Genomic DNA, 27282 nt, shown 5'->3' with positions numbered 1-27282 from the left:
TATGGTATCCCATTCGCCCGGACCTCGCGTGGTATCCACTCCCCACGGGGGACCGGACCTCGCGTGGTATCCACTCCCCACGGGGGACCGGACCTCGCGTGGTATCCACTCCCCACGGGGGACCGGACCTCGCGTGGTATCCACTCCCCACGGGGGACCGGACCTCGCGTGGTATCCACTCCCCACGTGGCCCTGTACAGCTCATCTCCTGTTCCTATAAGCAGCACAGAACATGTTATTACTCAGTACCACCTCTGCGGTCTGGAAAAGCCCTTCACCAATCCCTTCGGCTGACTTTCCCTGGTGTGGTCTTCCCTTTCGCCTCAATCCCTGCCCCTCTGGCACCGGTTGGTCAGTGGGGGACGATTGTGGCGTCTGATCTCCTGGACACGATGAATTTTAGACTTTTGTATGAAAATTTTAATGTATAAAACCACATTCCTCTAACTGTTGGAGCCACGGCTGTGAGGGGCATTGTTAGTGGGTGGATGACACTGCTCTAGTCATCTAGTGATGAGGATCTGCCTTTTTATTGCCATGCCCTGCCAGTGTCAGGAAGGGTGAAGTCAACCTTCACATGTTGTAGTCCCATTACCGGATCTCTGGCTATATGGTGCTGCCTCCAGGAAAGTCTGTGACCAAAAGCGACCTCTGCAGAGGTGGAGCGATGGGGCTGCCGTCACATATTCAGAGTTCACTGTGTCCTGGACCTCTTGTCAACTCCCGGTAGCCCTTGCGGTGCTTGACCCGGTACGTGAGCAGATGGGAGTAGTTGATGAGGAGTGTGCGCCAGTAGTCTGAGACATCCTCCATCCGCAGGTTCTCACTAATAAACTGCTGCCCCCTGCAGACAGAACCTCACATTACAGGGGGCACCAGCCAGGGGATGGGTGTTACATAAGGGGGATCCTACCTGTCAGCTATCTTCCGAACTTCATCATCATTCTCCTTCACGAACTCCAGCAGCTCTCTGCTCAGAAACAAGAGAAAAGTCATATCACACAGGAGGGAAAACAATGGGGGCAAAGTGATAGTGGTGTGGGGAGGCAATGGGACAGGCAATTGGGCATATATGGTGAAGGGGATGGGTGGGGTCCTTAAGTGGAGTGGATGTGGGGAGCTTAAATTACCATTCAACAGTCTGGACCCCCTGTTCATGCAGTCGTTTCCTCCTTATTGGAATGTGCACATTGTAGAGCTAGACTGCAGGTGGCAAAACCACGAAAAGTAGTAAAGAAACGCGTGTGCACACCGCAGAAGAGGTGTAACCCCTCAGACTCCTCCTTTGCCCTCCTGCTACTCTGATGAGGTCTTAACACCCCTTGGCTTCTCTCCACAGGCGCCTCTGTCACCAGTAGTAGCTCCAGCAGTTGTGAAGGATATCCTGGAGGATTAGAGCCCTTGTCGGCTGCTTCGTCTTCACATCTCCACTGGTTCAGGTCGGTGACTGTGTAGGCTGTGTCCTTCTCGGTAACATCACTCTCACATCCATAACCTGGTGGGTTCTGGGTCACAGTCCTGATACAACACACATGATGGTCCCAGTAATAGACAAAGCAAAGATGTGATGCCTCCTTCTTTTACTGACCATACACGGTGATGGCAGCGCCCTCAGCACTGTACGAGGTTCCTCTACACAGGTCAGCAAACCGGACTGTGTAACGGGGTAAAACAAAAATACAGGGGGGGGGGGGGTGTTGATCTCTTCGATCAACTCCTCCAACCGCACAGTGCTTTGAGAAAGGCCAAGGTGTGGTACAAAAAGCTGGCCGTGCACATCGTACAAATGGCAATGCTCCACGCTTTCCTGCTGTCACGATGTGCACGCCACGCCGATACGTCGTACCTTCACTTCCAGGAGGTAGTGGTTAAGGCCCTGATATTTGGCACTCAGGAAGGAGCGGGCCCCAGTACTTCCGGAACTGAAGGTGCTCGTATCGTACCAGGTCAGCATTTCCGGGGGGTGGTACCGCTAACTGGAAGAAAAGGTAAGCCGCAAAAAAGGTGCTGAGTGTGTTACAAAAGGAGAATACGCAAGGACATCATTTATAAACGCGACACCTGCCCCGAAAATCCTGGCCTGTGTATGAAGGATTGCTTCAAATTGTACCACACCTCCATGCACTACTAATTCACTTTAAAGGAAACAGTAGATTAGTTGGGGCACATCTAGATTTGTTCCTTGGGGGTATCGTATCCAAAATGATGTCACTTGTGTTTTTTTTTTACTGTTTAGACACATCAGGGGCTCTGCAAATGGAACATGATGCCCGCAGACCATTCCATCAAAGTCTGCATTCCAAAACATCACTGTTTCCCTTTCGAGCCCCGATGTGTGCCCATACAGTAATTTGCTCCCACATGTGGGGTACCAGCATACTTAAAAAAAAAAAAAAAAAAAAAAATTTGTCCAATTTGTCCTAACGCCCGGGCATTATAAACTTTAGTGAGACACTTGGGGGTTCAAAGTCCTCATGATACTTCTAGATAAGTTCCTTAGGGGGTCTAGTTTCCTAAATGGGGTCACTTGTGGGGGTTTCCACTGTTTAGGCACATCAGGGGCTCTCCAAATGCGACATGGCGTCCAATCTCAATTCCAGCCAATTTTGGTTTAAAAAAGTCAAAACGGTGCTCCTTCCCTTCAGAGCCCTGCCATGTGCCCAAACAGTGGTCCCCCCTCTCACATGTGGGGTATCAGCATACTCAGGACAAATTGCACAATAACTTTTGGGGTCCAATTTCTCCTTTTACCATTGGAAAAGTAAAAAAAAAAAAAAAAAAAAAAAAAGAAGTTTGTTGCTAAAAGATAATTTTTGTGAATAAAAAGTTAAATGTTCATTTTTTCCTTCCACGTTTCTTCTGCCCTGTGAAACACCTGAAGGGTTAATAATCTTCTTGAATGTAGTTTTGAGCACCTTGAGGGGTGCAGTTTTTAGAATGGTGTCACTTTTGGGTATTTTCTGCCATATAGACCCCTCAAAGTGGCTTCAAATGTGAGGTGGTCCCTAAAAAAAGAAAAAATGGTTTTATAAATTTTGTTGTAAAAATGAGAAGTCGCTGGACAACTTTTAACCCTTATAACTTCCTAACAAAAAATTTTGTTTCCAAAATTGTGCTGATGTAAAGTAAACATGTGAGAAATGTTACTTATTAATGATTGTGTGACATATTTCTCTGTTTTAAGGGCATAAAAATTCAAAGTTTGAAAGTTGCAAAATTTTCAAAAATTTTCGCCAAATTTCCATTTTGTACACAAAAATGCAAGTAATATCGAAGAAATTTTGCCACTAACGTGAAGTACAATATGTCACGAAAAAACATTGTCAGAATCGCCAAGATCCGTTGAAGTGATCCAGAGTTATTACCTCATAAAGGGACAGTAGTCAGAATTGTAAAAACTGGCCGGGTCATTAAAGTGCAAACCACCCTTGGGGATAAAGGGGTTAAGGACAAAAATGTCCAGGAAGGATGGGAAATCTTGAAAAATGAGATTCTCAAAGCACAATTGTTAACAATTCCGAAAAGAGGGAAGAATAGAAAGCATTTAAGGAAACCAGGATGGATGAACACAGAACTTAAGCACATGCTAAAAAGGAAGAAAAATGTTTATCAAATGGAAAGAGGGAGGCATATCTAAAGAAGAATATAATGCTGTCTGCAGAACCTGCAGGGCACAAATCAGATTAACTAAAGCTGACAATGAATTAAGGCTTGCAAGAGACGTCAAAAGAAATAAAGGATTTTGGGGATATGTCAAAAGTAAAAGAAAAGTCAAAGATGCTATAGGATTTTTAAAGGATGAAATGGTAAGACAGGATGTTGAGAAGGCCGAGCTTTTAAATTCCTATTTTGCATCTGTTTTCTCTCAGAAAGGAAATGTAACATCAACTGTTCTTCACTGTAATATTAAAGGAATAGAAGAATCCAGGATATCTATAAACAGAAAGATAGTGAGGAAACACTTAGCTAACCTAAATGAATTCAAGTCTCCAGGTATAGATGAATTACACCCCAGAGTACTGAAGGAGATAGCAGAAGAAATTTTTGAACCACTCTCCATAATCTGGAGAAGACCAAATGTAGTTCCTATCTTCAAAAAAGGGCAAGAAGGTGGACCCAGGGAACTATAGGCTGGTGAGTCTGACTTCTATACCAGGAAAGATCTTAGAACAAATTATTAAACGTGTACGCTCCCTTGGAAAAAGCAGAACGCGAAACGTGTGTCGGGGTGCCACGGCCATTGGGAGGTATGATATATTGGATCCAGCAATAACAACCTTTCATTTCCCCCCTAGTTCTCTGTGTCCCATCTTTGCATATTTTACCAGTGCACCTCTTGGGCACACATTATCCACAAATTTGGGCTAAAATCACTGAGGACATTCCGATTTTTGGGAAATTTAGCTGGGACTTTATAATATGGTTTATACACAGGTGGTATTTTTCTGCCTGGTAAATGTACTTTGTGCAAATTATATTCTTTTTTTTCACTATGTAAGCATTTATTTATGCTCAATGGTCTTTATAAGAAGCCAGCTTCTCTGGCTATGTATGCACTTGCCAGCACTTTATATTTAGACCATCTTACTATTCAGAGATTTTTCAAAAAAAATTTTCTTGTGCAAAGTCCACCATTTATACATGTATTTTCTGACTGCTGCATCCTCCATGGCGGTCTTTTATGCATTCTGTTGTCCCCATTTTTAAATTAATGTGATTTTTATGCATTATTGAATAAAAATTCTTTGTATTTTATGGTATTGAAGCCTCTTTATCCTCTTTTTTGATAGTTTTGTGTTTGGAGGCGACCATTAGGCATATTATTGATTTTGAAGTCTTATTAAACAACATGTATCTAAGTACATGCATAAGAATGAAGTGATTAACCAGAGTCAGCATGGGTTAGTAACTAATAAGTCATGTCAGACTAACAATTTCCTTCTATGACAGAATCACTGGGTGGATCAGGGAAATGCTGTAGATATAGTATATCTTGACTTCAGCAAAGCATTTGACAAAGTCTCTCACACAATCCTTATTGAAAAAATGACTAAGTATGGAATGGACAAGGCAACTGTTAGGTGGATTCATAACTGGCTTAGTGATCGGACCCAAAGAGTGGTCGTAAATGGCTGCACATCCAGTTGGAAGAATGTCTCAAGTGGGGTACCACAGGGCTCTGTCCTGGGCCCTGTATTGTTCAACATCTTTATCAACGATTTAGATGAAGGAATTGAGGGTAAACTGATTAAATTTGCTGATGACACAAAGCTAGGAGGGATAGCTAATACTAGAGAAGAGAGAGAGAGGATTCAAAAAGATTTAAATAAACTGGAGCAGTGGGCAGCAACAAACCGAATGGTTTTTAACAGGGAGAAATGCAAAGTACTACATCTGGGCAATAAAAATGAAAAAATCATATACAGAATGGGAGGAAGAGGGCTAAGGAACAGCACATGTGAAAAAGACTTGGGTATACTAATAGATCACAGACTGAATATAAGTCAACAGTGTGATGCAGCAGCAAAAAAGGCAAATGCAATTCTAGGATGTATTAACAGAAGCATACAGTCTAGATCACGTGAAGTCATTATTTCCCTCTACTCCTCTTTGGTCAGACCTCATCTGGAATATTGTGTCCAGTTTTGGGCACCACATTTTAAAAAAGACATCAACAAACTGGAGCAAGTTCAGAAAAGAGCGACCAGAATGGTGACCAGTCTGCAAACCCTGTCTTATGAGGAAAGATTGCAGGATTTGGGAATGTTTAGAGAGATTTGAGAAGATTGAGAGGAGACTTAATAGCCGTCTACAAATATCTAAAGGGCTGTCACATTGTAGAAGGATCATCTTTATTCTCATTTGCACAAGGAAAGACTCGAAGCAATGGGATGAAGCTGAATGGGAGGAGACACAGATTAGATATTAGAAAAAACTTTTTGACAGTTAGAGTGATCAATGAGTGGAACAGGCTGCCACGAGAAGTGGTGAGTTCTCCTTCAATGGAAGTCTTCAAACAGAGGCTGGACAGACATCTGTCTGGGATGATTTAGTGACTCCTGCTTTGAGCAGGGGGTTGGACCAGATGGCCCAGGAGGTCCCTTCCAACTCTACAATTCTAAAACCCTTGTAAACTAGAAAGACTGGTTATATGCCAAGAGGGTTGGTGTATCCGGGGTCAATGTTCATCCATACATATGAAAGATCCAGCCAAGATAAAGGCAAAGAAATAACCCTGGATAATGGAAAGTATTAGGACACAAGCTGCATGCCTAAAGTGTCCCTCAGGGGTGTTCCTTTTGGCAGCCACACAGGTTTACCTTCTCTTGCTACTTTGCTCTTACTCGTGGCAGTTTAGGCATGCGCCTTGTGTCCTCACACTTTCCCTTATCTAGGGATATTTCTTTGCCCTACCTTGGCTGGATCTTGTGTGTGTGTTTTTCTAATTTGCCTCACTTCCCATTTGGATTAATCTGTGCTAATTGGATAGGATTTTGTTCCACCACCTTCATTTAAAATGTTTTTTCTCTGTTGTGGTTTGCCCATGTCTGATACTTTCCTATTAAATTTACTGTTTTAGCATTTTTGTCTGTTAATTGTTTAATAAAGTTAAATTATTTTATACATTTGGCTTGTCCTCCTATATGGGCATATGACATGTTATATTTAATCCAAAACAAGGCAGTGTTTCTAAAAAAAAAAAATATATATATACAAAAGAGGTTACAAAGGGGACAAAACAATACAGCATATACAGTACATAAAATAAAAAGGAATAATGGAAGAAACTTACTCTGCCGCTCACAGAGAGGAGTCAGTCTAGTAGAAGGAGAGCACTGCCGATATGGGGAACGTTCAGAGAGCGGGATTCATGCATACACGATGTGCATCTCTCTACAGGAACAGTTCATAATTTGGCTTGCTCTTTTATCAGCACCTGAGTTACACCCACACCCACGTGATGACCTCATGCTGACTGGGTTCTAGAATGTTCTCAGGATTTTTGGAAATCTCCAAATTATGCAATAACTTTACTCCTAATGATCGCAGAAGTTTGAGATCACCATCATATTTTTCATCGAGATTTTATGTTTCCCCAGACATCAAACATGACATGGCTGTTGTCAGTTATCTGGCCACTATGGATTTGGGCTTCTAGGCAGGGGTTACAGTTATGGAAAAACATGTATATTCTTCCCCAATTAACCCTCAAGTCGAAAATGTACGTCCCATCACTATCGGATTTATACAAGCCCTGATATTCATACTTTTCTAACGATGCATCAGCGTCTGCCAAGATGTCTGGATGAAACGATTGTGCACCTGTGACGAACAATAGCTCTCTATAGGGTGCGCGATGTTCCCATCAATCCTCTAAAAACTTAAAAGGCCTTTCCTGTAACTCATCCATGCACAACAGACATCCCCCTTCAGTCACATAATTGGGATGGTTCACCTCTGTCTCCAATCTACACAACGCAGTCTGACTCATTCCCCAAATGTTACACTGTGTAATTCACTACTTCTCTGCGCCCATTGTAAGTCTATTGGAGAGATTCGGTTAGATTGCCAGCTCTTGTCCTCCTGCAAAAAGGGAGAGTGTGGTGAGGGGGGTAATGACCCTGCACTACAGTGGCTTAGACATTTTAGTATTTTCTATGGACACCCTAAAACTTAACAGTTCAATAGATGAAGGGAAGCAGGTCAGGGTTAATCTCTATATAAATAGAGTAAAATCACGGTAAGAAATAGGACGTCCATACCGCCTGGAAAAGGGCAAAGATATCCTGAGGATCTCAGATTCCTAACAGACCCAGCACATCCCACAATCCGCCCCACAAGCTCATCAAGAGAAGCCATGAAGGTAAAATTCTGATGGAAAATACAGCAGTATTCGGGTCTGGCCATTGGTTAGTCCTTGGAAGTCACAGTCTGCTGTGGTTCTGGCCAGTTTCCCAATCGTAACGCTTCTCTTCACCAAGCTTGGAGCCATTCCCATGACAGATTGTGTAGTTTTTTTTCGTTATTCCTTTTTATTTTACGCAATTGTATATAGCCTCGACTGCGCTCACTGAGGTCATTGATGGTCATTTGTGGAAGATTCGGCTGAAGAATGTACAAATCAGGATCCGCTGCCGGCAGCTCCTGTGTAATCACCAACCAATGACGTCTCCAATGTGCTCGATAGAGACAAGTCTGGAGACGCTGCAGCTCCTGTGTAATCACCAATGACACCTCCAATGTGCTCGATAGAGACAAGTCTGGACACGCTGCAGCCACGGGAGACAAGTCTGGAGACGCTGCAGCTCCTGTGTAATCACCAATGACACCTCCAATGTGCTCGATAGAGACAAGTCTGGACACGCTGCAGCCACGGTAGCAGGTGTAAACCACACAGGCATCTCACTAGTGACAATAGTTGTGTGAATGTATTGGCTCTTTCGGATACACATATTACCCAGGGAGACACCAACGTCGAGGTCTCGACATCCTCCCAATCGCCTACTATCACATACAGTGGTGGAATTGTGCTTCCCCAATCTTCCCTCAAATGGGAATCCAAAAGTTTTACAGCCACATCTGCTCTGAATGAGGCAGGATCCTCCCTCCATGAAGAGGATCCGCTGGACATAGGAGTCACTGATCTGAGAGGAGCGTCCTCCCCATCCTCCCTCCGTGCAGCAGGATCCACTGGACACCAGAGCCAGGGAGGATGAATCCAGTAACCCCCTAGCGTCCACATCCAGCTGCCCATTGCTTCCATGTGGGCGCTCACTGAGTGCAGCAGGAGCCATCTCTCTACACCCACCATTGCGCTACACACATAAATGCCAGTGTGACATGCTCTCATTCAACCACATGGTGGCAGAACTTCAGTTATGAACCAACACAGGATACGCTAAATGCATATATACAGTCATGGGCGAAAGTGTTGGCACCCTTGAAATTGTTCTAAAAAATTAAGTCTTTCTCCCAGAAAATGGTGTATTGGAACAACACACAAAAACAAAAAAGTTGGACATAATTTCAAACAAAACCCCAAAGATGGGCCAAACAAAATTCTTGGCACCTTTACCAAATTATGGGTAAAAAATTTTTGTTTCCAGCATGTGATGCTCATTGACAGTCACCTGTGGCAAGTAACAGGTGTGGGTAATATGAAAATCACACCTGAAACCTAATAGAAAGGGGAGACGTTGCCTCAATCTTTGCATTGTGTGTGTGCGCCACTCTAAGCATGGAGAACAGAAAGAGGAGAAGAGAACTGTCTGAGGACTTGATATCAACAATCTCAAGGTTACAAATACATCTCCAGAGATCTTGATGTTCATTTGTCCACAGTGTGCAACCTAGTCAAAAAGTTTACAACTCCTGGCACTGTAGATAATCTCCCAGGATGTGGACGGCAGAAAATTGATGAAAGGTTACAACGAAGGATAGTCCGATTTGTGGATAAGCCCCAATCAAGTTCCAAAGAAATCCAAGCCTTCCTGCAGGCTCAGAGGCAGCAGTGTCAATGTGAACTATCCTTCCACACGTGAATAAAATTAATCTCCATGGCAGGAAACCCCGGAGGACCCCACTGTTGACACAGAGACATAACAAAACATACGCGAGTAAGCCACAATCCTTCTGGGAAATCGTCATGTGGACAGATGAGACCACGATAGAGCTTTTTGGTAAAGCACATCATTCTACTGTTTGTCAGTCTCATTGTCAGGAACACTGCACTGCACTTGCTCACTGAGCCAGTGCGCGTGTCCTGAGTAAGAAACTGTGCTCAGAGATACCTGTGGAGCGGGCAGCAGCAGAGAAGGTGCGTGCTTCAGACCCGCCGGACCTGAAGCACGTGACTGCTGGGGGCGTGGCCTAAACTCCAGAGAGCTAGGAGCTGCAGAAAAACTCCTAGAATGGTAACTACGGAACAAAGTTACTAATTGGCATAAACAGGGACATAAACCAGATCAGGCCGAGGTCAAACCACGAGATAGCATGACAATTACCTAAGGGCAAGACAGAACGGATAGTCAAGACGTAGCCAAGAAGTCAGAAACCAGAGAAGCAGATATACAGTACAGACTCAACAGGCAAACTCACAACGGGGGACAGAACCGGATCAGAACCATATAAGCAAGCTATAAGACAACGAACAGGCACACAGGGGTCAAAACACTCGGCCAAAGGCAAAAGTATAACTGACAGGGATTGGAGTTTCTCAGGGCTATAAAAAGCTCTCCCTGCACCAAAGAGAGGCCATAATAATTAACCCCAGGCGTGCAGGTCAAAGCCTGCACTGAGCTCAAGACATTAACCCCTGACGGGCAGGTCAAAAACCTGCACTGGGATCATGACAGTACCCCCCTCTCAACGGGGGGCCTCTGGACCCCCAGGCTTCCCCAGGTACTTGGCATGGAAAGCCCGAACCAGGCGATCTGCATGTACAGAGTGAGCAGGGACCCATGAGCGATCCTCCGGTCCATATCCCTTCCAGTGGACCAGGTACTGCAAAGAGCGGCACACCCGCCGAGAGTCCACAATATGTCCGACCTCCTACTCCAACTGACCCTCCACCAGCACTGGAGGAACAACAGGCTTGAAGTTCTCCTTGACAGACCCCACGGATTTCAACAGAGATTTATGGAACACATTGGATATCTTTAAGGGGGTGGGGAGACGCAACCTATATGCCACCGGGTTGACCATCTAATCTCTTATGGACCAATGAACTTTGGTCCCAATTTAGCTGACGGTACCTTCAAGTTGATGTTACGTGTGGAAAGCCAAACCTTCTCTCCCACCTGAAACATGTGTCCCGGGGCCCTCTTTTTGTCAGCAAAATATTTGTACCTCCCCTGGGCCCGAGAGATATTACGCTGGACTTCAGCCCAGAGGTTTTTTAACCGTTGGACGGACCCCTCTGCCCCTGGACAACCGGAATCCACCAGTGAAAACTCCCCAAAATGAGGATTAAACCCATAATTGATTAGGAATGGGGACATGTTGGTGGACTGACTCACCTGGTTGTTAAAAGCGAATTCCGCCAACGGTAACGCATCACACCAATCCTCCTGTCTCGCGGAGGCCAGACAACTGAGAATTTGTTCCAGGGATTGATTGGTGTGTTCCGTCTGACCATTACTCTCCAGGTGATATGCCAACGAGAAGGATAGTGAGATGCCCAATTGCATACAGAAGGCCCTCCAAAATTTGGCCACAAACTGCACACCTCTGTCAGACACCACATTCAGGGGTACCCCATGCTGCAGAAACAACCTTGACAATGTTTCTGCTGAGGGTAATGCTGCCAAGGGAATGAAATGGGCCTGTTTAGGCCAGTTTCACATTCGCGCTTTTGAGCGCAGCGACGGCCTGCGCACGGCCGCCGCTAAGCCCCGCCCCCTGCCCCGCCTCCACCAGTATCTCCGCCTCCGGGCGCATGACGTTGCATGCGTCCCCTATCTTCATCACAGAGGGCGCAGGCCGTGCGCAGACTGCGCACAGTCTGCGTTTGGCGGCGCATGCGTCCTTTTGACGGTGCGCCGAGCAGCGCCAAACGCAACCTGTTGCATTTTGGTTGTGCTTGGCGCACCGTCAAAAGGACGCATGCGCCGCCAAACGCAGACTGTGCGCAGACTGCGCACGGCCTGCGCCCTCTGTGATGAAGATAGGGGACGCATGACGCATGCAACGTCATGCGCCCGGAGGCGGAGATACTGGTGGAGGCGGGGCAGGGGGCGGGGCTTAGCGGCTGCCGTGCGCAGGCCGTCGCTGCGCTCAAAAGCGCGAATGTGAAACCGGCCTTAGAAAACCTATCCACCACCACCCAGATCACGGTATTGCCCATGAAAGGTGGAAGACCGGTAATAAAATCCATGGAGAGATGAGTCCATGGCCTATCAGGAACCGTTAAAGGTAAGAGTTCCCCAGCCGGCCGGTTATGCGAGCTTTTGGAACGGGCACAAACTACACAAGCAGCAATGAATTTGACATCGGACCCCATTGAAGGCCACCAAAAAACCCTGGCTACTGCCTCTCTAGTGGCCATGATACCGGGATGAGCACCCAGCCTAGACTCATGAAACTCCTGCAGAAGTCTAGGCCGCAATAAATCTGGAACAAACAATTTATCCCCTGGCCTGGTCGTCGGAGCTAGGGCCTGAGCCCTCAAAATTTTGTGTTCCAACTCTGATGAGACCCCTGCCACTACCACCCCTGGGGGAAGAATGGAGGACGGCAGCTCGGGGGGGGGGGGGGGGGGGGGGGTTATACATGGGGGTCAAAACTTCTGGACAGGGCATCCGCTTTTAACATTTTTGGACCCTGGTCGAAAAGTAATTGAGAACTGACAGCGTGAAAAAAAAAAAAAAAAAAAAAAAAAAGTGACCAACGGGCTTGTCTAGGAGTAAGCCACTTAGCAGATTCAAAGTATGCCAAATTTTTGTGATCCGTGATAGGGTGAGCTGCCCCTTCCAAAAAGTGCCTCCATTCTTCGAATGCCAGCTTGACCGCAAGAAGTTCTCTATTGCCTACATCATTAGTTTCTCTTGGTGGATGAGAACTTCTTGGAGAAAAAGGCACAGGGTTTCAGATTAGTAAGGGTGGCCGGACCCTGGGACAACACTGCCCCCACCCCTACTTAAGAAGCATCCACCTCCACAATAATTGGTTTGGACGGGTCTGGCTGGACCAACACCGGGGCGGACATGAAATATTTCTTAAGAGCTGAGAAGGACTCCTTAGCGAGTTCTGACCAATTTTTTAAATCAGCCCCCTTCTGGGTAAGATCCGTGAGTGGTTTAACCACTTGAGAGAAACCTTTAATGAATCTCCGGTAATAGTTCGCAAATCCCAAGAAGCGCTGGAGCCCCTCTTGAGATCAAGGGGCTGAACCCAGTCTGTGATCGTCAGCACCTTCTTAGGGTCCATACGAAACCCCTCACAAGATACAATCAGCCCCAAAAAAGACAGCTCCTGTATGAAAAATGAACATTTTTCCAATTTAGCAAACAAGTGGTTCTCCCTGAGTCTATGGAGAACTGTCTGTAGATGTTGTAAGTGAGACTGACTGTCCGGGGAATACACCAAAATGTCATCCAAATAAAATGACAACAAAACAGCCTATTAGGTCAGAAAACACAACATTGATAAAGTTCTGGAAAATAGCGGGGGCATTAGTTAACCCAAAGGGCATAATCAGGTTTTCAAAGAGTCCCTCAGATGTGAGGAAAGCAGTTTTCCACTCGTCCCCTTCCCGAACCCTTATCAGGTTGTAGGCCCCCCGGAGATCTAATTTGGAGAACCACTGGGCCCCAGATAACTTGTTACATAGGTCTGGGATGAGGGGAAGCTACACGAGAGGTGTTGCCACCTTTTCAACAAACATCTGAACCTATGCAAGGTGATGGGGTTTTGTCTAGGGCGCAACGTCAGGAGTTTAGAAGGCGTAATAAGCTGTGTTTTTTCTGCGGAGATGCCTCTCATACTATTTCTGTCTGCCCTAAACGAGAGAAACGTTTTGCACACGCATTTGCTGTGGGTGGCGTACACCCCAAGTTTCTTTTGGCAATTACTCTGATCTGCTACTTATCCACATTTTCCGCCAAGGCTTTTGTGGATTCAGGAGAGGCTTTGAATCTGATGGATTTGGATTTTGCTAAACATTGTGGTTTTCCCATGATACCTCTGCGGACGCCTATTCCTTTGAGGGGTATTGATGCTACTCCTTTGGCGGAGAATAAACCTCAGTTTTGGACCCAGGTGATAATGCGGGTCGCCCCAGACCACCAAGAAAATTGTAGATTTTTGGTACTGCATAATTTGCATGATAGTATTGTTCTGGGTTTTCCCTGGTTGCAAATCTATAATCCAGTTTTGGATTGGAAATCTGTGTCTGTGGTGAGTTGGGGCTGTCGGTGTGCTCTTGGTGACACTCCTGTTTTCTCCACCTCTCCCCAGTCTCATGATGTTCCTGACTATTTGGCTGATTTTTGTGATGTATTTAAGTCTGCGTCTTTGCCTCCTCATAGGAGTTATGACTGTGCAATTGAGTTGAGGCCTGGGTGTAAATTTCCCAAGGGTCGGCTTTTCAACTTATCTGTACCTGAACACAAGGCTATGCGATCTTATATTAAGGAGTCGTTGGAGAAGGGTCATATTAGACCATCCTCTTCATCCTTAGGTGCTGGGTTTTTTTTTTCGTGGCTAAGAAAGATGGTTCATTAAGGCTTTGTATTGACCATCGTTCCCTTAACAAGATTATGGTTAAATATCAGTATCCGTAACCCCTGATTTCTGATTTATTCTCCAGAGTTAAAGGTGCTTGCTGGTTTACTAAGCTTGACCTCAGGAGGGCTTATAATCTTATTCGCATCAAGCATGGGGATGAATGGAAGACGGCGTTTAATACCCCGGAGGGACATTTTTAGTACCTGGTGATGCCTTTTGGGCTCACTAATGCCCCTTCTGTCTTCGAGTCATTTATGAATGATATTTTCAAGGACTTTGTGGATAAGTTTTTGATCATCTATCTGGATGATATTCTGATCTTTTCCAGTGATTGGGATTCTCATGTGGAACATGTTCGGACTGTGTTCCGGATTTTGAGGGAGAATTCCCTGTATGTTAAGGGATCGAAATGCCTTTTTGGTGTACAGAGGATTTCATTTTTGGGATTTATTTTGTCTCTGTCAACTATTGAAATGGACCCGGCCAAGGTACAGGCCATTTATGATTGGGTTCAGCCCACTTCTTTGAAGGCACTCCAGAAGTTTTTGGGTTTTGCTTATTTTTATCGTAAATTTATAGCCAATTTTTCTGGTATTGCCAAACCACTGACTGATCTGACCAAGAAGGGCGCTGATGTGCTGAATTGGTCTCCAGAGGCTGTTTTGGCATTTCAGGAGCTGAAGCGGAGGTTCACTTCTGCTCCGGTTTTATGGCAACCTGATGTCTCACTTCCATTTCAGGTAGAGGTAGATGCTTCGGAGATTGGTGCAGGAGCTGTTTTGTCCCAAAAAGATCCGGTGACTTCTAAAATGAATCCCTGTGCCTTCTTTTCCCGAAAGTTCTCCCCATCTGAACGCAACTATGATGCGGGGATTCGGGAATTGTTGGCCATGAAGTGGGCATTTGAGGAGTGGAGACATTGGTTGGAAGGAGCTAGACATCAATTTGTGGTCCTCACCGATCACAAGAATCTGACTTATCTGGAGTCGGCCAAACGCTTGAATCCTAGAGAGGCTAGGTGGGCCTTGTTTTTCATGCGTTTTGATTTTGTGGTCTCCTTTCTTCTGGGCACTAAGAATGTTAAGGCAGACGCCCTTTCTAGGAGTTTCTTTGCTGATTCTCCTATTGTGACCAAACCTACTACCATCCTAGGTGAGGGGGTAGTTCTTTCTGCCATCTTGCCCGATTTGAGACGTGCCCTGGAAGAATTTCAGGAGGACAAACCTGAGCGTTGTCCTATGGGAAAATTGTATGCTCCTGACCAGTGGCGGAAGAGAGTGATGTCTGAAGTTCATTGCTCCGCGTTGGCTGGTCATCCAGGTATTTTTGGTACCAGAGATTTGGTGAGTCGATCTTTTTGGTGGCCCACCTTATCTCGTGATGTCAGGAATTTTGTGCAGTCTTTTGGGACTTGTTCCCGGTCTAAACCCTGTTCTCGTTCTAGTGGCTTGTTGATGCCCTTGCCGGTGCCCAAGAGGCCATGGACCCATATCTCAATGGATTTTTATTTCTGATCTTCCTGTCTCTCAGAGAATGACTTATCTGGGTGATTTGTGATAGATTTTCTAAGATGGTCCATCTTGTACCACTCCCAAAGCTGCCATCTTCCTCAGAGTTGGTGCCCTTGTTTTTACAACAGGTGGTTCGGTTGCATGGGATTCCTGAGAACATTGTGTCGGACAGAGGAGTCCAGTTTGTCTCCAGATTTTGGAAAGCTTTTTGTTCCAAGCTGGGAATTCAGTTGTCCTTCTCCTCTGCGTTTCACCCACAGACCAATGGGCAGACAGAGAACAAACCAGACCCTGGAGTCTTACTTAAGATGTTTTATATCTGCTGAACAGGATGATTGGGTCTCATTTTTGCCCTTGGCCGAATTCGCCCTAAATAATAGAGCTAGTTCTGCCACATTGATGTCGCCCTTTTTCTGTAACTTTGGATTTCACCCTCGATTTTCTTCAGGGCAAGTGGAATCTTCAGCCTGCCCAGGTGTTGACACTGTGGTAGAGAGAATGCAGCAGATTTGGGACCAAGTGGTGGATAAGTTGTCCCTCTCCCAGGAAAAGGCCCAGCGGTTTTCCAACCGGCATAGGACCATTGGTCCCCGGTTTAAAGTGGGTGACATGGTTTGGTTGTCAAAAAAATATATCTCTATGAAGGTTGCTTCTCCAAAGTTCAAGCCAAGTTTTATTGGACCTTATAGGATTTTGGAGATTCTTAACCCGGTTTCTTTTCGATTGGCTCTTCCAGTCATGTTTAAGATCCATAACGTGTTTCATAAGTCTCTGTTGAAGAGGTTTGTTGAGCCAGTGGTTCCTTTGGCGGCACCTCCTGACCCTGTGTTGGTTGAAGGTAATGTGGAATATGAGGTAGAGAAAATACTGGATTCTCGTCTGGCTAGACGGAGACTCCAGTATTTGGTCAAGTGGAAGGGTTATGGCCAGGAGGACAATTCTTGGGTCTTTGCCTCTGACATTCATGCCGATAGATGGGCCCCGTGAAAAGCACGAACCAATCCTGATTGGCCTGGTGGCGTGGATGAGGGTTCGGTGACCCCTCCTCAAGGGGGGGGGGGGTACTGTTGTGAACTTATTTTCTGGTTTACCTCTGGCTTCTGGGGAGGGTGGTGGAGCTGGCTGTGTTGACAGAGGAGTCGTGAGTTCTCCATCCGGGCTCCCTCTAGTGGTGACAGTAGGTAATGAAGCTGATCTAAATGGCAGAGACCTGCCACCTGAGGAGGAAGACTGAGTGGACATCAGGAGTCTGACTGGATTTAAGACAGCCGACTCCCTAATTTTGTGCTGGTGATTTTTTCCCTGCCCTGAGGTTCTGGTTTCCAGTTCTGTTCCTGCCTTCTCAAGCTAAGTGTGCTCTGCTATTTTTTCACATGAGATTTGGTCTGGTTTACTCAGTTTTTGTGGTCAGCCAGCCCCTGCTGGGGCTGTGCTGAATTTCCATTCTTGTCTCTGTTTATGCCAGTTTGCTTTTTGTCCCTGATCAGATTGGTCTCTTTTTGCTCTGTCTTCAGAATATACCAGAGTGCTGATATAGGGAATTGAAGTCTAGCGACTTCAGGGTTTTTGTTATCAGAAAGTGTTGGACATTTTTTGGCAGGGTTTTGTGCGTGATTGCAGACAGCATCTTTCCTTTCCTGTCCTTTCTAGTTAGTGTGGGCCCCATCGTTTACTCAGCCTATTTTCCTACCTGTGTTTGTGTTTTCATCTTGTCTCACCGACAATACATGTTTGGGGGCTGTCTATTGCTTTGGGGGTCTGCTCTGGGGCAGTTTAGATTTCCCCTTTTCTTGCTTTAGGCTTATTTAGTTCTCTGGCTGTGACGAGGCGTCTAGGATCATCGTAGGTACGCTCCACGGCTACTGCTAGTTGTGTGGATAGGATCAGGGGTCTGCAATCCGCTTAGTTACCAACCTCTCTGGTTTACTGTGGCTTAGCTTGTTTTTCCTCAACGGTGACTCATTCATAACAGCCGCAGTCAACAAAGGCGGTAGTCTGAACAGGACCATCACTCAGTTCCAGTTCCACCCGAAGTACAATTTTTGCAAGTGAGGAAAAAGGTACCTGAAGGTCTGGGTAGCCTCCTCGACTATTACCCAGACCTAGTCATTTCCCGCCACCTTGGAGGATGACGGACAGGAGGGGCAATCCTTCTTCCAATGTCCAGATTCCCCACAATAGAAGCACAACTGCTTCACCCGGCGGCGTCTTCTTTTCTTCTCATCACAAGTGACAGCGCTCACCTCCATAGCCACAGGAAGAGTCCGGGTCTCATCTCCACTGAAGAATAATTATGTTTCAAGTTGCATAACGCCTCTTGCCCGCAGTCTGCGATCCATGCGAATCGCTTGGTTCATGGCATCCTCCAGGGAGTCAGGTGGAGGATGGAGTGCCAGGACATCTTTCAGACGTTCACACAGGCCTCTACGGAACAGCCCCTGAAGGACGGCATCACTCCAAGAAATCTCGGCTGCCCAACGTCTAAATTCAGAACAGAACCACTCGGCCGAGTGCTTCCCCTGACAGACACTCATCACCTTGTCCTCAGCCAAACGCACTATCAGGCTCATCGTAAATAAGCCCTAAGGCCTCAAAAAAAAAAAAACAAAAAAAAAAACGCATCCACAGTCACTGTCCAGGGCAGAAGAGGAAAGAAAATGCCCAGGCCTGCGGGGCCCCTCTAAGCAGGGACATAATCACCCCCACCCTCTTTCTCATCCCCAGAGGAGCGGGGTCTCAAGGAGAAAAAGAGCTTACAGCCCTCTTTAAAACGCTCTAAATTCATTTTTTGTCATCAGCAAATGTATCTGGTAACTTAACCGGGGATTCGGGTGGGACTAAAATGACATCTCTATTCCCCACCTGCTGAAAGCGCCCCTGAACCGAGTCCACAACCTGCCGTTGGGACTGGGCCAGAGTTTGGTGTTCTAAACTTAACTTCCGCAGCGACTGGGTCAAGCATTTCACCTGCTCAGATAAGGCATGCATTGGGTCCATGTTGCAGAAGTGAGAAAAAAAATAAAAAGTTCAGTCAGTGAGCGAGTGCAGTGCGGTGTTCCTGACATTATAACTGAGACAGTGCGCGTGTCCTGAGTAAGACAACCTGTGCTCAGAGATACCTGTGGAGCAGGGAGCAGCAAAGATGCCTGCTGCAGACCCACAGGACCTGAAGCACGTGACTGCTGGGGGCGTGGCCTAAACTCCAGAGAGCTAGGAGCTGCAGGAAAACTCCTAGAATGGTAACTACGGAACAAAGTTACTAATTGGCATAAACAGGGAAATAAACCAGATCAGGCTGGGGTCAAAGCACGAGATAGCACGACAATTACCAAAGGGCAAGACAGAACGGATAGTCAAGACGTAGCCAAGAAGTCAGAAACCAGAGAAGCAGATATACAGTACAGACTCAACAGGCAAACTCACAACGGGGGACAGAACCGGATCAGAACCATATAAGCAAGCTATTAGACAACGAACAGGCAACACAGGGGTCAAAACACTCGGCCAAAGGCAAAAGTATAACTGACGGGGATTGGAGTTTCTCAGGGCTATAAAAAGCTCTCCCTGAACCAAAGAGAGGCCATAATAATTAACCCCAGGTGTGCAGGTCAAAGCCTGCAATGAGCTCAAGACATTAACCCCTGACGTGCAGGTCAAAAATCTGCACTCGGATCATGACACTCATTCTGTTTTTGGTAAAGAAAAGAACACAGTACCTACAGTCAGATATGATGGAGGGTCACAAATGTTTTGCTGCCTCAGGCACTGGGTGCCTTGACTGTGTGCAAGGCATCATGAAATCTGAGGATTACCAAAGGATTTTGTGTGGCAATGTAGTGTCCAGTGTCAGAAAGCTGGGTTTGCACCCTAGGTCCTGGGTCTTCCAGCAGGACAATGACCCCAAACACGTCAAGAAGCCTCCAGAAATGGATGGAAACAAAGCGCTAGAGAGTTGTAAAGTGGCAGCAATGGGTCCGGACATAAATCCCATTGATCACCTATGGAGGGAACTTACAATCGCTGTCGGGAGAAGGCAAAATATGAGACTGGGAGCAGATTGTAAGAGGAGTCATCCAAAATGCCAGGTGAGAGGAGGAAGAAGTTTGTGGATGGTTATAGGAAGCAATCGATCACAGTTATTTATGCCAAAGGGGGTGACCAAATATTAAGGAGGGCGCCAACAATTAAATCCAAACCATTTTTGGGGTTTTATATGACACTATACCCAATTTGCCTTTTTTCCTCTTTTTTATGTTGTTCCAAAACACACAAAGGAAATAAACCTGTGTATAACAAAACATGTGGAATGCAATAATGGGGGAAATACTTCATCTAATGTAACAATTTCAGAAATGACTTCTATACACAGAGGAGGGGATGGTGGGGGTATGTTGATATACAGTGCCATGAAAAAGTCTTCATACCCGTGAACTTTTCCACATTTTTCACGTTACAACCACAAACGTAAAGAAGCTTTCCCACTAACAATAGTTCATTGTATAATCTTATACATGTGCCCCTTTACTGTGTAATGGTCGTGTCTGACCACACAGGGACATGGTCTGATCGTACCACATCTCCTGGACAGGGAGAAAAGAAAGTATACCGACAGCACAGCAGGGGATCACAAATGATTCATTCTTTAAAGGAAAACATTGTTTAAAAAAACGAAGGGAAATGTTTAATCTCACAAAAAGAACGAGCTGTGACCCGAGTGACCCGCCCGTATACGCTCTGGCGTCCCCCGCCCGTATACTCCTTTGCGTCCTCCTCTGCCCAGGAGGTGTGCTATGATCAGACCATGCTCCTGCAGACACGGCCGTTACACAGCACAGCCGGGGCACATTTACAAGATTATCTCAGCACAGGAACATTGTATTAAACATCCAATTGTGGAATTTACAATTATTCCAAGATCTATTGATTAAAATATACTTTTCTTTGTGGGAAAACTCAAGTGTATGTTAATGGGATTGTGGAGACACAGCATTGTATCTCAATTAACCAGACATCTATTTTCAGCGAGCCAGGAAGAATAGACTTATCTGCAGATTGACTTTTAAATTTACTGTATTTTTTGGACCATAAGATGCACTTTATTCCTCCAAAAATGTGGAAGAAAATGAAAGGTGCATCTTATAGTCCGGATGTCCCGGCTCTGGCTGTGCTGGGGAGGTGGGGGAATGGGTGCTCATAAGCATAGAGCAGCGGCTGACACCGGAACAAGACGCTGCAAGGGAGCGCCGGGGAGGTAAGGCTAAGGGGTTTTCTTAAATGTTTTTCTGATGGGGCCAACCATATCGGGACAATTACACCAGGACCGGGATGAGGGGGGCCATGCATACCAAGACCGGGATGAGGGGGGGCCATGCATACCAAGACCGGGATGAGGGGGGGCCATGCATACCAAGACCGGGATGAGGGGGGGCCATGCATACCAGGACCGGGATGAGGGGGGGCCATGCATACCAGGACCGGGATGAGGGGGGGCCATGCATACCAGGACCGGGATGAGGGGGGGCCATGCATACCAGGACCGGGATGAGGGGGGGCCATGCATACCAGGACCGGGAATATTAAACTCCATAGTGGAGTTTGGAGTGTGACTGTGTGAGGTTGTGGACAGGTGTCTTTTATAAATAGGCGCCATTACTACAGGTAATGAGTGGAGGACAGAGGAGCCTCTTAAAGAACAAGTTACAGGTCTGTGAGAGCCAGAAATCTTGCATGTCTTTAGGTGCCCAAATACTTATTTTCCACCACAATTTGAAAAATAAATCTTACCAAATTGGATAAGGTGATTTTCTGGATTTGTTTTCTCATTTTGACTCTCATAGTTGTGGTCTACCTATGATGTCAATTACAGGCCTCTCTCATATAGATACGGCACACATGGTGGAGTTACCGTAGGTCGGACAGGTCCGAGTTGACGGGAATATAATGCACCCACGGCTCCAGACGATGGTAGAAGAATTCCTGCCACTCGTCTCCAACGTGAAACACCAGCGAGCGGCACAGGAAGAGATGCTTCATCCGGAAACTGGCGGCAACACCGCGGAAATTAAACAGGTACCTGCCGCGGGAGTCACAGAGAGGGGCATAGAATGGTGAAGAGGAGGTATAAGGAGAGTATATAGGGGAACAGGAGGTATACAGAGGGTATATAGAGGGAACAGAAGGTACACGGAGGGTATATAGAGGGAAAAGAAGGTATACGGAGGGTATATAGAGGGAAAAGAAGGTATACGGAGGGTATATAGAGGGAAAAGAAGGTATACGGAGGGTATATAGAGGGAATAAGATGTATAAAGAGGGTATAGACATACACCAAGTACTGTATACAGAAGGGGAATATTAGGTATATGGAGGGTATATAGGGGGAATAGGAAGTATATGGAGGGTATAGAGGGGAATAGGAGGTATATAGGGGGAATATAGAAGGGAACATGAGGTATACTCTGTGAAGTATACCCCCTCCAACACAACTCCTTCTGGGAACTATGGAACCACATGGGCACAAAAGACAAGAAAAACAACATCCATATCCAAAATGGCAACATCTGGCTCCAGTACTTCAGAGACCTCTATAAAGACATTCCAAAGGAAGAACTAAGCCAAGAACAGGAAAACATAATGGCAAAACTAAAAGCAATGGAGGAAAAAGTAAAAAATTTCCAAAACCCCGTGGATGCACCTATTACATTACAGGAAGTAGCAGAGAGAATCTCTTCCATAAGATGTAGAAAAGCCGGTGGCCTGGATGGAATCCTACCAGAAATGCTGAAGTACAGCCCACCAGAAATACAGGCCGCAATGGTTAAACTCTTCAATATTGTGCTAAGTGCCGGCTACTTCCCTCCTACCTGGAATCAAGGCCTCATCACACCCATCCACAAGAATGGGGACAGGTATGACCCAGCCAACTACAGAGGAATATGTGTCAGCAGCAACCTGGGAAAACTGTTCAACAGCATCGTGAACAAGAGGATCCTCAGCTTCCTCACCGAGCACAACGTCCTCAGCAAGAGCCAAGCAGGGTTCATGCCAAACCACCGCACTACTGACCACATCTACACCCTGCACAGCCTCATTCAGAGCCACGTCCACAATACAAAGAACGGGAAGATATACGCCTGTTTCGTGGACTTTAAAAAGGCCTTTGATTCGGTGTGGCACCCAGGCTTATTCCTGAAACTGCTGGAGAGCGGAATAGGAGGAAAGACCTATGATGTTATCAAAAGCTCCTACACCGAGAACCTCTGCAGTGTGAGTGTGAACGGCAGAAGAACGGCTTATTTCCAGCAGAGCCGGGGAGTCAGACAAGGCTGCAGCCTAAGCCTTTACATCAATGAGCTGGCTACTGCTCTGGAATCTTCCACAGCACCAGGTCTCACCCTCCACGACGCGCAGGTGAAATTCCTGCTGTATGCAGATAACCTGCTGCTTCTGTCACCAACCGAGAAAGGCCTCCAAGACAACCTGAAAATCTTAGAGAAATTCAGCTCCACCTGGGCTCTACCGGTCAACCTAAAGAAAACCAACATCATGGTGTTATAGAAGAGAAAGAGAAAATCAGACCAGCACCCTTCATTTATCCTCAACAACTGCGCCCTTACAGGAACGGACAAATATACCTACCTGGGCCTAGAGATTCACCGATCAGGGAGCTTTAAACAAGCCATAGAGACCCTGAAAGACAAGGCCAGCAAAACCTTCTATGGCATCTGAAGGAAACGCTACCATCTGAAGCCACCAGTGAGGGTCTGGTTAAAAATCTTCGACTCTATCATCGCCCCAATCCTCCTGTATGGCAGCGAAGTCTGGGGTCCTCACACCTACCCAGACTGGTCAAGGTGGGATTCAAGCCCAACAGAAATATTCCACCTGGAATTCTGCAAGCACCTTCTCCAAGTCCATCGGAGCACCTCCAACAGTGCTTGCCGGGCCGAGCTGGGCAGATTCCCTCTACACCTAACGGTTCTAAAGAGGGCACTGTCATTCCGGGCTCACCTACGTAGGAGCAATCCAAGCTCCCATCACCATAAAGCCCTGACACATGTAGGGGAAACAGAAAATCCAGGACCCTCGGAACAGCTCACCCAAACCCAACCTGACCAGAACACCAATCACAACAACCTGACAAAAGCTGGAATCAGGAAGATGGTAGACGAAGGCCAGGAGAGGTACGTGACTGGAGGAACGACATCAGCTCACAGAAACTGACCATGTACCGGAGTCTACAGAGAGACTACAGACTGGCCCCATATCTGGAGAAACTCCCGGACCCCAAAGACCGCAAGATCCTGAGCCGGTATAGACTCAGTGCCCACAGTCTGGCCATCGAATCCGGCCGACACAGGCAGAGCTACAAGCCCAGGGAGGAAAGACTGTGCCAACACTGTGACCAGGAGGCCCTGGAGGATGAGACCCACTTCCTGCTACACTGCCCCAAATACTCAGCAGTGAGGGACACTCACTTCAGGAGACTCTCACATCTCTTCCCGGATTTCACCACCATGATGGAGGAAGAGAAAACATACATCCTGCTGGGGAAAGAAGAGAGAGCAGTGGAGATAGCAGCGCAATATGTGAGCGAATGCCATAGACTGCGAGAAAGAGAACTATGATATGCCATGGACTTCTATGGCCCCCACCCTGGATATGCCCCAATCCCCCATCCACCTTCCCTATGCCATGGACTTCTATAGCCTCATCCTGGATATGCCCCAATCCCCCATCCACCTTCCCTATGCCATGGACTTCTATAGCCTCATCCTGGATCTGCCCCCATTCACCTTCCCTATGCCATGGACTTCTATGGCCCCCACCCTGTACCCCATCCATCGTTCCTACAGTCCCCTCCATTATCCCCACAGTCCCAACTCCCTATTCCCTACTGGACACATGGTTTGGCAAAACTAATGTTTATTTGGTCCTACCAATAAAGCTTCTTTGAATTGAATATATGGAGGGTATATAGGGGGAATAGGAGGTATACAGAGGGTATATAGAGGGAACAGGAGGTATACAGAGTGTATATTCAAATTCAAAGAAGCTTTATTGGCAGGACTAAATACACATTAGTTTTGCCATAGCAAGTGTACAAAAGGGAATAGGGATAGGGACTGTAGGGATGTTGGGAAGGGGCTGTAGGAAAGGTGGGTGGGGGCAGAGCCAGGATGGGGCTATAGAAGAAGTCCATGGCATAGGGAAGGTGGATGGAGGGGGATGGGGCAGATCCAGGGTGGGGGCCATAGAAGTCCATGGCATAGGGAAGGGGTCAGATCCAGGGTGGGGGCTATAGAAGATCATGGCATAGGGAAGGTGAATGGGGGACATGGTGCAGATCCAGGATGGGGGCTATAGAAGTCCATGGCATAGGGAAGGTGGATGGGGGGATGGGGGCTATAGAAGTCCTTGGCATAGGGAAGGTGGATGGGGCAGATCCAGGATGGGTGCTATACCAGTCCATGGCATAGGGAAGGTGGATGAGGGGGGATGGGGGCAGATCCAGGGTGGGGGCTATAGAAGTCCTTGGCATAGGGAAGGTGGATGGGGGGGATGGGGGCAGATCCAGGAAGGAGGCTATAGAAGTCCATGGCATAGGGAAGGTGGATGGGGGCAGATCCAGGGTGGGGCTATAGAAGTCCATGGCATAGGGAAGGAGGATGGGGGGGATGGGGCAGATCCAGGGTGGGGGCCATAGAAGTCCATGGCATATCATAGTTCTCTTTCTCGCAGTCTATGACATTCGCTCACATATTGCGCTGCTATCTCCACTGCTCTCTCTTCTTCCCCCAGCAGGATGTATGTTTTCTCTTCCTCCTTCATGGGTGATGAAATCCGGGAAGAGATGTGAGAGTCTCCTGAAGTGAGTGTCCCTCACTGCTGAGTATTTGGGGCAGTGTAGCAGGAAGTGGGTCTCATCCTCCAGGGCCTCCTGGTCTATATAGGGGGAATAGGAGGAATACAGAGGGTATAGAGGGAGAATAGGAGGAATACAGAGTATATAGGGGGAATAGGAGGTATACAGAGGGTATATAGGGGGAATAGAAGGTATATGGGGGTGGTGGCCATACTTGAATGCACAGTGATCCGTTAGTGGAACTTCTTTTGCTGGCGGTCGCCCCAGGGTGTCCTGTAATAAGGAGAAGGCACTGACTGGCATCGGGGCCACTGACTTAGTCATGATGGACTGCCAGGACAAGGTAAAGCTCTGACCGCTGTTACCTTTTCGGACCTCCAGGCCTGGTTCTTCGTGTATTCGGCATCCACCAAGTCCGGTTTTTCACGAGACAACAAAATCAGGGGGTCCCGATCAGGACTCGTTCTATGGGGGAACAAGAGAAGAGAAACAACTGCTGGCAAAAATACAGAAAGAATCCAGAAAACCAAAAGGGCTACAAAAGAGGAAACATGGGGACTCAGAGCGAGGAGAGATGTGAGTGTACGGGGAGCGAGGAGAGGAGATGTGGGTGTACGGGGATCGAGGAGAGGAAATGGGAAAGTCCTGGGAGGAGAGGAAATGGGAAAGTACAGTCAGCGCGGAGAGGAAATGGGAAAGTACAGCCAGCGAGGAGAGGAGATGGGAAGTACGGAGAGTGAGGAGAAGAGATGTGGGTGTACGAGGAGAGATATGGGAGTACGGGGAGCGAGGAGAGGAGATGAGGAGCACTGGGAACGAGAAACGGAGGTATGGGTGTAAGGGGCGCTAGGAGAGGAGATGGGGGTGTACGGGGAGCGAGAAGAGGAGCTTAGGTTGTACGGGGAGCAAGGAGAGAAGTTGAGGTTTTACAGGGAGCGAGGAGAGGGGATGTGGGTGTACGGGGAGTGTGGAGAGGAGATGAGGTGTATGGAGAGCAAGGAGAGGAGGTTGTACGGGGAGCGAGAAGAGATGGGGTTGTACAGTGAATGGTAGAGATATGCAGAACAGATAAGAAGATGGTGGGGACAGAGGAACACTAAGACCCCCATACTCCGCTCCTACCTGGACCCTCTGAAGTAGCCCTTAGGAATCTTCTTCTCCCACGGCCAACGCTCAGCCGCCCTAACAATCATGAGACAGGAAGTGGCATCAGAGGCAACCGAGGATACAGTGAGCCATGCCCCACACCAGTCACTGTGCTACATGTACCGTGCCAGCTCCTCCCGCATAAGGTCCCAGCGCCCCAGTCCTGTAGGGTAGATGGGCCACACAGCCGGGCCCCCCTCCCAGAAGGTCCAGGCTGGATACATAATGTCTTGGTAATCCGAAGTCTGGAAGAAATGGTGGAGAAGCCAGAAATCAAGTGAGAAGTATGACCGCCACCCCATCCACGTTCCTTCCCACAATCTTCCAGCCAGTCAGCTCCCACCCTGCCCACGATCCCTCCCGTCACCTCGCTCAGACTTCCGCCCCGTCCACTTTCTCAGTCGCCTCCGTTAATTTTCCTGCCTTTCACCCCACACCCAATCCACATCCTGGCCAGTTACCTCCCTCTATATTCTGACCCTGTCCAAGTCCCCGCCTGTCACCTCCCTCAATCTACCTTGTCACCTACCTGAC

At 47.2% G+C, this 27282-nt stretch overlaps 1 protein-coding gene across 2 annotated transcripts in view; it reads right to left on the bottom strand.

Annotated features, from left to right (window-relative positions):
* Positions 1–405: 405 nt before the first annotated feature.
* Positions 406–27282, bottom strand: part of POGLUT1 (protein O-glucosyltransferase 1) — a 65955-nt gene continuing 39078 nt past the window's right edge. The window contains exons 5-11 of one of the 2 annotated variants that reach the window (XM_073551070.1): positions 26872–26993; positions 26725–26784; positions 25968–26067; positions 25817–25875; positions 21643–21810; positions 914–970; positions 406–844 (exon numbers count right to left, since the gene is read on the bottom strand). In XM_073551070.1, the coding sequence (XP_073407171.1) occupies positions 688–844; positions 914–970; positions 21643–21810; positions 25817–25875; positions 25968–26067; positions 26725–26784; positions 26872–26993 (723 nt within the window). In that variant the 3' untranslated portion in view covers positions 406–687. Of the gene's footprint in view, positions 845–913; positions 971–2449; positions 3006–21642; positions 21811–25816; positions 25876–25967; positions 26068–26724; positions 26785–26871; positions 26994–27282 lie in introns of those variants that run through there. The other variant, XM_073551071.1, reaches the window with a different exon arrangement.

The sequence above is a fragment of the Dendrobates tinctorius genome, unplaced genomic scaffold (assembly GCF_039654945.1).
Source record: "Dendrobates tinctorius isolate UK_male_01 unplaced genomic scaffold, ASM3965494v1 ptg000172l, whole genome shotgun sequence".
Taxonomy (NCBI): Eukaryota; Metazoa; Chordata; class Amphibia; order Anura; family Dendrobatidae; genus Dendrobates; species Dendrobates tinctorius.
This window is presented reverse-complemented; position numbering and strand designations above follow the sequence as displayed.